Consider the following 10,921-nt stretch of genomic DNA (forward strand, 5'->3'; position numbering starts at 1 on the left):
TGCAGCTATGGGGCATATATGGTATCACTCTTGGCTGGAAGCAGTGCTTAAACAATGGAAAAAACACAAACTTTGTCCAAAAACCTCTCATGTTTAACTGTTTTCCACTTTTTCTTTGGTCATTTTAGCCTTTTTGGCCAGGGTGAAGGGAGTATCTGCCATCAAACAAGAAGACAGCCGCATGTAGCTATGATGATGTTTGCTAGTTCACCTTACATGCATTAATGTAATAACGTGGTTAGCCTACTCAACGTAAATTACACACGAACAACATTAAGCTACTCACGCAGAGAAGAACGGCTGCTGCTGCATCATCATCCTCATCATTTCTGCTACTTATCACTGACTTAGGACTGGTCAGTGACCATCAGCCAGCCACTGCAGGATGGTTGCCAGGTGGTCAACTAACCATAGGAAAGGGAAAATGTGTTTTCTGTGGTTTCTGCAGGTTGAAATTGGTGCAAAGACATTGTTGCACCAATAACCTCCTTGCGATTGCTTTGGGGCTGCAGCAGGATGCCGTGATGCCCTGTGGTTTGCGTGGAAGAAGCTGACTTGTCCTCAAGCGCTTGCCAACTACTCGCTGAGTGGCAATGAAACTGCAAAGAGTATGACACAAACCGAAAATGGAGAACGTTTCTCTCCAGATTAAAAGTTTAGCCTTACCACTGAAACCGCCGAGTTTCAAAAGACACAGCTTTTATTTTGAAATAGAGCATTCTTCATCTGTGCAGCATCCTGATAGAAAAGTGGAAAAGTTTGCATGGAATGTTTCTCATGTTTCACTCACAAAGTTTCAGTCTGATTTTAAGGTTTCCATCTCAATTTTCAGCTGACACAAGGAGGTCAAAGGTCAGACAATGCTGCATGCATTTAAGATCACAAACTCAATACAGTGTGTGTGTGTGTGTGTGTGTGTGTGTGTGTGTGTGTGTGTGTGTGTGTGTGTGTGTGTCTGTGTGTGTGTGTGTGTGTCGTGTGTGTGTGTGTGTGTGTGTGAGTGTGTGTGCGCGTGCTCAGGTCACGGTCACCTCAGCTCGACAAACAAGTCTTTTAGTCTTTTAAACTTGTCAAAGTGTCAGGTCGGCTGGAGCTGGTCACTCAAAACCGACCCAGAGTCAGTGCACAGACACACACAAATACAGACACACAAATGCAGACACCTACACTGAGCTGTGAGGAAATTCCCTCTTAACTTTCCCCTTGAATTCTCTGCAATCTCCTTGTGAATCTCTGAGTTCATGTTGCATTATTTACGAGTAAATAAGTGACTCAGTGTCTAAAGAAACAACACAGTTAAACTTCTGCAGAATCAAAGAAAGGTCAGGCTGCAAGTGAAGAATGAAGGCGTTTTTGAAACATAGTAAGAAATACTTCAAAAACAGAAGAAAACTATAAAACAAATCGTATGAAGAATATGAAAACTAGTCAGACAATTATAGATAAAAATGTGTCAGAATTTGACATTTTGATTGGATTCACAGCTCTGAGGGTTGAAACAGCTGGATAAACAGCTGCAGGGAGGTGGACGTTGTGGAGCGAGGTCGTGGAGCGCCAGCTCGCAAACACAAAAAAGTTTTTGGGGTCAGTTAACTGCAGCTGATCTGAACCACTCGTAAGTTTACCTTCAGGTTTTGAACATATTAAAGGACCTAACAAAGTCGCCGCACTTCTCTGTTTGAGGTCGCCTGATGTTATTAAAGCTGACCTCTGACTGGAAGTTGAGGTTCCTGCTTGACAGTGAGCTTAATTCTGCAGAAGGAGGAAGGACGTGAGGCCCAGCGGCCCACACGTCACGTCACTGTGGCGCCTCTGTGGTCCGCGGCCCGCTTCCGAATGTGTAAAACAGGGGCGGAGCTTCGGAGCTGATAAAGTTCTGCAGAAGAGATGGTGACGTCACTCTGCTCTCTGATTGGACAGCTGGAAGCTTGATTACCAAGATATGAATACTGCTACCAAGAATGTTGGTTCTGCTAATATTTTCAATGTCTGATATTTCTAATCAATAATAACTTGTTTTTATTGATCACTATGAACAAATACTAATAATAATGAGATCTAATCAGCAGCAGGAGGATCTACATCCCTTCTGTCCATGTTAGTGTCCAGCTGCTGGTAATTTAAAGCTTGCTTCTGAACTTCAGTACCCAGAAGCCTTTGCTGGTGTTGGCGGTCAGGGTGGAGTCAAACTGCGAGTTTCAGATAAAAACTTATCGACAGCAGTGGTGTAACAAACAAGACGGACACGGTTCTGTGAGGGCCCACCTCTTTCTGAGAAAGCTGTCCAAGCTGACCAATCACAACGCTCGCTGTGGTTTATGTGTGCGTGTTTGTGTGTGGGTGTGAGTGTGTGTGCATGTGGTTTATTATTAATTCTGCAGAAGTCTATCTGTCGTGGTGTGTGTGGTATTTCTCAGCAACCAACTCAAATTCGCCCTTTTGTTTCCTTTTCCTCTGCATCTTGTCTCCGCTCATGTCTCCTACCTCATTTCCTTGTGTCCTGCCTCATCTCCTTGTCTCGCATCTCCTCTCCTAGCTTTGGTTTCCTCTTCTGTTTTGTTTTTCTGCCTTATTTCCTTGTGTCTTCTATCGTCTCCTGTTTGTCTCCTCCTATGTTTCCCTTCTCCTCTTGTAGCCTTCTCTTCTCCTTGTTGCATGTGTCCCTTCCTCTCCTGGTTTTCTGTCTTTTGTGCTTGTCTCCTGTCTGCTTTTCTTGCGTCATGCCTTTGTTCAACAAACTCTCAGATGCACCTGTTGCTGCTGAAAAACACTGAACCTGCACAAACCATCTCGCTGCCCAAGCCAAACTTGGCTTCCAAGGCTTCACGTGGGCAAAACGTGGTCCAAGGGCCAATACTGACCCAGTGACCAACAGATCCTGGGGATCCTGCAGTGAAAGGGATGCAGTTTAATGCACCTTGATGCTTAGCAATAAAATAGTCTGAAGAAACGTGCAAAGATGGACGAAGACAACAGTGGTGTGAAAGTTCACGAGATCTTTTGCAAACTCTGCCAGTCAAAGTTGTGTCTTTTTGGATGAGCTGCAATGAAGAAAAGGTGTAATGATATCAAACATGTTCATTCTATCAAAAAAGCCTGAAATTAGACAAACTGACGGAGTTTTTGGAGTTTGCACTGTCATTTGTACCAAACTGTCACAACTTTAGCAAAACTGAAGTTTTGCTAAATTTTATTGCAGCATTAAACACGTGTCTGCATCAATACAATCACATTAAAAGTCATTTAATCCCAGCATGAGTCAGTGTGGCTATCTGCAAAAAAAAAGAAGCTGCCCTTCTTTTACACCATTTTTCTGAGAACTTGTTGGTCAGTAAACTGTGGTTTTTGTGCATGTGTGACTAACCCGCGGGTTAACCTCGCTGCGCTCCAGATCCTGCACCGGGGTGCATGCCACTGCTCTGAGTGGGAGATTACTGGGAGATTCCCTCTTGAATGTTTCTGAGATATATATATATATACAAACACACACACACACCTGCTGCTGCTGCTCAGCCGTGTGTGTGTCAGATGTGTTATGAGTGTGTCACTTTGCAGTCATACCGCCATGTTTATGCACAAAAACACGAAGCAAACCGCTAGTGAGAAAAAGGAAGTCATCGGGGGGGTTCTGAGAATTACTGCGGTGACAGATCATGTGACTTTCTGTAAACTGAACCGAAATGGGGCTCATTTACATCCCACCGCCATCTCAGACAGGAAGTGTGTTTGTGTGACATTATTTTTGTTTGTTGACTTTTTTTCTGCTTCTCTATTTTTTTGACATGTAACGCAAAAACTGGCTAATAAACAGTGAAAATAATCTACATGTGAAATCAAAGGGAAATGAGCGACAGATTGATCAATTAATATTGTTTTAATTTGTTTTTAGTGTTTTTAGGTTGTTGTTTTTTTAATCCAACACTTGGCTTTGAAGTCGGGCTTCACAGACTAAATATTATGCATCAGTTGTCAGCAGCATAAGTTTTGTCACATCCTTGCAGCACTGAAAGTGTTTTTTGCTTTTTTTTGACCAGTGCAGAAAGTGCATTGCTTCTGTGCAGACTCAGGACCAGCTGCAAAGGGCAGTGCAGGCAGTGCAGGGGACACTAATGCTGCAATTATGGCTGCAACATTGGTCCCTTGCTTGCATGCACAGTTGTGCAACCATAATGGCGGGCGCTCAGGCCACCCTGGACTCGCCAGTCCTCCTTAGCTTTTTGTTCCCTTTCCACACAAAAGGTCAAATCAAAATTTTAAGGCACACATGTTGTCATATATGCACAAAACAGTGTTTATGTCCTCCGATTACAAGCATTCCTGAATTATTATTATTATTATTATTATTTTGAATTGTCAGATGAAACCACTTTTGAGCGTGATGCCTGCAATTGTTCTACTTTGCAGTAATCCTCACTAGCTTATAAATCATAGATCAGTGCTCTTGTACAGCAGACAAGGGTTTTATCAGAAGGGATGTTTGGTTTCCAACTGTCTCTTAACTAACACCAAGATGGTGTCTTAAGTCTTTCCAGCCAATGACGCGCTCAGGCTCCTTACATCAATAGTATGAGGCTATAAAATGTAACTTTTACAGTAAATTGAAATGTCTTTTTCTGCAGCTAGAGTAGTAATATTTGGTGAACACAAAAATCACGAAGCGCACCTGAACTTGGCTTAAAACGCACTATTTTGGAGCCATGTCCTACAGGATAGTTGTCATAATCTAGAGCATGAGCTGAAAGAGGAGACAGAGTGATCATAGAGGCATTTTCAAAGTTTTCTGCTGCAGTCTCCGTCTCTGTGCGATTCAGGAATCTCTGACCTCCTGCAGTGATGTATTGACTAAATGCCGGTAACACTGACCTGCTCAAAGTTTAAAAAGAATCGAGAGCTGCACCACAAGCCAAAACCAAACCAGAACACAGCCGTTCTCATAGGTTGACGTGACCTTTGTGCATCCACTGCCATTTGCAAAGTTGTCAACGTCAAGCAGAAACTTCCAGTAAAACTTTCCACACTGAAATATTAGGCGGCCCGAGAGGGATTCTTTAAAAACTTTGCGTACATGAATGCATGCAATCATGCATGCACATGAATTAAAACAGTTTTTTTTAAAAAGCTGCAGAGGCCGAGAATGAGGACTGAAAAGAAGAGACAAAGCTTTGCGTAGTCTTAAAAAGACAAAACAGGGTCCATACTCCAATTAGCAGACTGCAACAGTGCATGATGCTCTCATTAAAACTAACCTCTCTCAGGATCGCTTAAACCAAGCTCACTGTTCTGAGCGAGTCCAGTGCTAACGAGCGACGTCAAAGGATCACAAAGTGACCTCACTAGCCTCAAGTGACTAGTGGAAAATTAAATCTGCTTCCTCGTGGAAATCACCTACAGTATTCCTGCACATCCTGGAAAAATCTTAAAAGTCTTTAGAATTCATCCAAATATCAGTTTTCTTAAATGCTGGAGCTGTCACAGCGACAGGTCTCTAGTGATTCACAGCAACAGGACAGTTAATTTTTTTTATTGGAGTAAAAATGTCTTCAGTCATTCAGAAGTCTTAAAAGTGCTGAATCCGTTGGTAGCCTGGATGCTCGTGTCGTTAGCATGTCTGCTGGCCGGCAGTGAGATGGAGAAAATCAGCCATCATTGTTAAACTGACCCTGCACATGTATGCAGGCATTTCAAACTGACTGAAATCAAGACAGAGAAATTCGTTTGCTGGATGCGAACAGCGACGCGCCCCTAATGTATTCGTATTTTTCAGTATTCTTGGTTGTTGTGAATTAGTTTAATTCTGAGTGGCATTGATAAAAACCTCTTAAATCTGTTTAATGTTCTGGCAAATTACCAGCATTTATACTGAATCCCAAATGAATTGACTCTTCCTGTGTGTCTGTGTCTCAGCTGATCAGGTGTATGGAGACCAGGACATGCATGAAGTGGTGCGGAAACACTGTATGGACTACCTGGTGAGTAGACGCGTCCTTTTTTCCTCCTCCTGTGTTACTCTTATAGTTCGAGTCTGTGTTTATAAAGTTTTTGCTTTTGGCGTTCAGATGAAGAACGCAGATTATTTCTCCAACTACGTGACAGAGGACTTCACCACATACATCAACAGGAAGAGGAAAAACAACTGCCATGGCAACCACATCGAGATGCAGGCCATGGCGGAGATGTACAACAGGCCAGTGGAGGTTTACCAGTACAGCACAGGTGAGTCGAGAAACAACCTTCATCGCCGTCAGCCAGTCGCATCCATCTAACAACCTCCTCCTCCTCTTCCTCCAGAACCAATCAACACGTTCCACGGCATCCATCAGAACCACGACGAACCAATCAGAGTGAGCTACCACCGCAACATCCACTACAACTCCGTGGTTAATCCCAACAAGGCCACGATCGGGGTCGGACTGGGACTGCCCGCCTTCAAACCTGGGGTACAAAAACCAAACTCGCTTAGCACATCAGACTGACTTTAGTTATCCTAAAAGTTGGGAAATCCCAGTTCTGCAAAAACACAACAAGTAACACAATAAATAAGTAGTAAAGCTCAGTAAAGTAGAGCATGACAGATTGGTAAATCAAGCGAATCAAGCTTGATTTTATACACCTGTGGCCAATGAAGTGTTTGAAACACCCGAGTTCAACGATTTGGATGGGAGAGCGAAGACTCCTGCCTAATCCACCTCCATACCATCAGAGATGCAGGCTTTGAACTGAGCTGCATGGTCTCTCGCCTCCATAGCAGGACAAAATTCAAGTTGTCTGACCACAGAACAGTTTTCCACTTTGTCTCAGTTCAATCTAAATGACCTTTGCCCCAGAAAAGATGGTGGCAGCATTTCTGGATCATGTTCACGTGTGGTTTCTTCTTTGCAGCTTTAACCTGCATTTGTTGTTTGAATGGCACAGAGAACAGGCTGTGTTCACAGACCGTGATTCCTGGAAGTGTTCCTGAGCCCATGCACGGATTTCCATGACAGAATCATGACTGTCTTAAATGCAGTGCCGCCTGACAGTCCAAAGATCACGGGCATCCAATATTGATTTTCAGCCTTGCTTTCTGCGCCAGAAATTTCTCAAGATGAAGTACTTCAGCATGCAGAGTCCAGTTTTTTTGGAGACTGGTGAACCTCTGTCCATCTTTAGTTTTAAGAAACTCCGCCTCCCCAAGACGCGCCTTTTACACCCAATCGTGCTGCTTACCTGTTGTCAGTTAACTTAATTAGTTGCAAGCTTTTTCTCTCAGTTTAAACAGTTGACATGTTTTCTGTGTTGTATTGTGAATAATCGAAGGGTTTGCTGGTTCCAAATCATTGCATTCAGTTTTTGATTACACGGCGCGGGGTCATTACGGTCTCACGCCGTCTGTTTAAACCAGTAATTACCATTAACCCTGAAGTAACTCAAATGACAGAGTGGATTCAATCTTGAGCTTTGCTTTTTTATTTTTTAAATGGCTCTATTTGAGTTTAACAGACATGTCGATGTGGAAAAGCAACACTTTGAAGCTAAAAATCAAACAAACACCTCGTGATTCTGATCTGACTCCTGGATTAACAAGCCAAACCTGCTGGGTTATAAACCTAACTCTGTCCTGATCTCATCGCTGACAGTAAAGCGTCGAGGAAACTGCAGTAAACATGCAGTAAAACCAGCCCCGGCTGCAGCACAGGCTGGGATGAGCCGCCTGTCACGAGGTGCTGCTGCTTTGAAAACTGAAATCCACCTGTGGATGCATTCAATGACACTCACTATTTTTTTTATTAAACGCAGTCGGCTGATCTGAACCGACATGAAGTGAAACTGGACACATGGGAGCTGAGCAATGAAACACGCTCATCACACTCTGCTTTCCACTCCTGTGACTAACCACGACCAGCTGCAGAGCATGCTGGGAGCACGACTGCGACCAGTCGGCCGTTGCACAACAACGTCAGACATGGGAGACGTTTCCTAATATTTGGAGAAAGAAAAAACCCCACAAACACGTGGGTCTAAATTTTTTTAAAAAAGCAAACACACACACACACACACACACACACACACACACACTCAGGGATGTGTCGTCAGTGGAAACACACACCGTGTCTCAGCCGTCTGAACTTTACTCTGCATGGTTCAGGTCCAGCTCATGTGCTGGAGGCAGCTTTTTTCTGTACTGTACAGATTTTAAAGCCATTAACTTTCAGTCGACATAATAAATAAATAAATGTGACACTGTTTGAGATCAGCTGTTTGTTGCTGAGCAGCAGCTGCTGTTGGCATGCAGTCAGGTCAGGTGTGTTGGTATCAGCTGTTCCTCTGTGTGTGTGTGTGTGTGCGTCAGATGTTGTTAGGCAGCAAACAACTGAGAAACACAACCAGACAAAGTCACCTGAACTGGCTGAACACGCACACACTCTTTCTTAATCACATGACAAAGAAAGTTAAATCCATAACATTTGTTCACAGTGTTGTTCGGTATGTTTGGCTGTTGATGTGGTTTCTGGAGAAATCACTGGTGCGACTCCTGAACCTACTGTTAGCATTTCCACACAATCACAAGAAACCCACCAATGAGAGCGTGAGAGAAGCGATCGATCGAAGCCAAATCAATCATAGCTCATCAACTGACGAGTGCTGTCAGTTACAGTCTCCATGGCGATTAATTAGGGAAAAACTGCATCTGGCACTGATGTGGTTTGAAAACAAGACGTTGCTCTACAGATCTGTGCTTTGTTTGTGCTCCGAGTGTTAAACGTGGTCACGGGACTGAGAGAGCGATCGTTTCTGCTTTCCACCTTAAATCCAATATCTACTAAAATGGAGCTCTGTGGGCAGTTAGGAGGCGCTAAGATTGTTTGAAAGAAGACAGATTTTCCAACAATCTGGCGGAAAAATAAAGCCTGTGGAGTGAAAACTGTGAGCTGAGCAGCAGGTTAGAGAGCAAACTGTCAAGGCAAATTTCCGAGCTGGCATTCGATTCGCGCACGTGCGAGAAATGTTAGAGTTTCAGCGTTGTTTCTACAACAAACAGAGTCGGGACAAGAGACGTGCCAAACCTTTGCAACTTTTTCTCCGTAACAACAAACTGTGGGAGTTTTCCTTTGCAACTATCCCGCCAATAAAAGAAATACCTGCATGTCTGCCATTTTTAATGACCCAGCAGGAATGTGAACTCACACCCGACTGTGTTTACAGGTCGTTCATCAGCATCAGGCGTTCCTGCATGCACAGAGGTGAAACGCAAGAGACGTTTTGGCTTTTCCCCTGAAGGACATTCACCAGGATGGCAACACCTGTAACTTCTGTTTACATCGGGATTGTTTTTCAGGGCTTGTTTTAAAAGGAGGAGAAAATATTAAATATTTGAAATTTCATGCAGATAAAGTGAATGAAAATATCTGGGACACTTTGACTGCTGCAACTGAAGGTTTTATTCATTTTATTCACATCTGAAATACTACTGGGGGGCAGGACACTTTAAATGTCACCTCATAAAGGTGACGGGTCATGAGATGATTAAAGAAAGAGGAATGAAAAAATGTAATTTTTTCGACATTTCTGTGAAAGTCGAGGATTTTTGTGGAGTATTTGATATGAAAAGTTACCGAGGAGTTCGCTGAACCTAAAATGAACTCAAAAACCTTTACAGGCGACGGGGAGACAAAAACACACGCCGACTTTATCAAGTGAGTCGCACACGTCAGAAACTGATCTAATCTTATCGTGCTGTAACTTTAAGCACTCGGGTTCATTTCAGCGCCGACTTCAAATACAGGGAAAATATCAAAACAATTATATCACTGCATAAAGTATTGACATGAGTGTTGCACTAAAATCAACATTTTACTTTTCCTGTATTTTTAATACTTTAATGTAAGGATCACAAGCAGTTACTGAGACAAAAGAAGAAAACGTCTCTTCCTGCTGGATCTGGTAGGAACGCTGAGACATTTGAACATTAGGAGGAGTCAAACCTGCAATGATAAAAGATTGGAAACTGATCTAACCCGAAACCGTGTGGGGGCAACTCCATCTTTAAAATGTTAAAATCTTATTTTGAAAGCAAAGTCACCTGAAATGCAAACACTTCAAGCATCACAACTCTCTGAAAACTCGGAGAAAAATCTAAATTAACGTTGTTGTTTTTTTTCTGCCACATTGTCTTTCCTGTAAATCATCCCGTGGCACGGTCACAACCCCTCGGGCTGGGTGCCATTGATGCGAAATGCTGCCGTTTCTCCTGCAGCAACGAGGGGGGAAACTACAACTCTCACCCACCCACGCAAAAACACACCTGCCCACCCGAAACAGAAAGTGGTCTTCAAGGTGTGAAAGCAGGTTTAACACATCAAAGTGAGCTCAGCTGTGTGTTTTTGTTTTTGTGTGTGCGTGAACAGTGCGAGTTTTACTCCAGAGGTGTCAAGTATGCGGTAAGACCATTATCACTATACAGGCATATAAACGGATGTAACACAAAGAGTAAAATAAATATATGTAGTTATTATTATATCGCTAAATATGACAGTGTTGTGCTTTTGTAGTGCCATTACACATTTAATAAGCAGATTTCAGGGTTTTTCCTGCATGTTAAGGGAAGATTTTGTCCTTCCACCAAAGGAAAATCACCAAGACTCATTTCCTATATTATGTGGGCAACTCATATTTATATGGCTTTCATGTGTAGTTGCAACTTTGAGCCTGGAAAATCCCTGGATGTGGATCATTTTTTAAATATTGCCCAGGGTGTTCATCACCTCTTTTGTTGGCAGATGGATTAAATGTGAATGTTTACTTATATTTCTTTACATTAAAAGAAAAACAGGATAATAAATAACCGCTTGACTGGTCAGGCCAACTGCAGGAGTTTGACGCTGGACCATCACTGCAGCTCCAAGTATTAAAGTAAAAATTTTAAAACATGTGTTTTCATGGG

The 10,921-nt window shown here is 42.9% G+C and overlaps 1 protein-coding gene across 1 annotated transcript; it reads left to right on the plus strand.

Moving 5' to 3' along the window:
* The first annotated feature begins 3,530 nt into the window (after positions 1-3,530).
* LOC121815123 (OTU domain-containing protein 5-like) lies at positions 3,531-7,332 on the plus strand. The gene is made up of 3 exons (XM_042224438.1): positions 3,531-5,969; positions 6,057-6,213; positions 6,289-7,332. The coding sequence occupies exons 1-3, from the start codon at positions 5,931-5,933 to the stop codon at positions 6,471-6,473; spliced, it is 381 nt and encodes a 126-aa protein (XP_042080372.1). The 5' UTR covers positions 3,531-5,930; the 3' UTR covers positions 6,474-7,332.
* Positions 7,333-10,921: the final 3,589 nt, after the last annotated feature.

Source organism: Haplochromis burtoni, unplaced genomic scaffold (genome assembly GCF_018398535.1).
Source record: "Haplochromis burtoni strain Fernald_Lab_line unplaced genomic scaffold, NCSU_Asbu1 Contig_138, whole genome shotgun sequence".
Taxonomy (NCBI): Eukaryota; Metazoa; Chordata; class Actinopteri; order Cichliformes; family Cichlidae; genus Haplochromis; species Haplochromis burtoni.

What these genes read in the sequence shown, in the direction of transcription:
- LOC121815123 (XM_042224438.1), top strand. Translation starts at nt 5,931, where the DNA reads ATGCATGAAGTGGTGCGGAAACACTGTATGGACTACCTG. An exon ending in AACACTGTATGGACTACCTG is followed by an intron (nt 5,970 to 6,056) that starts GTGAGTAGACGC and finishes TTTGGCGTTCAG; the next exon opens with ATGAAGAACGCAGATTATTT. An exon ending in GGTTTACCAGTACAGCACAG is followed by an intron (nt 6,214 to 6,288) that starts GTGAGTCGAGAA and finishes CTCTTCCTCCAG; the next exon opens with AACCAATCAACACGTTCCAC.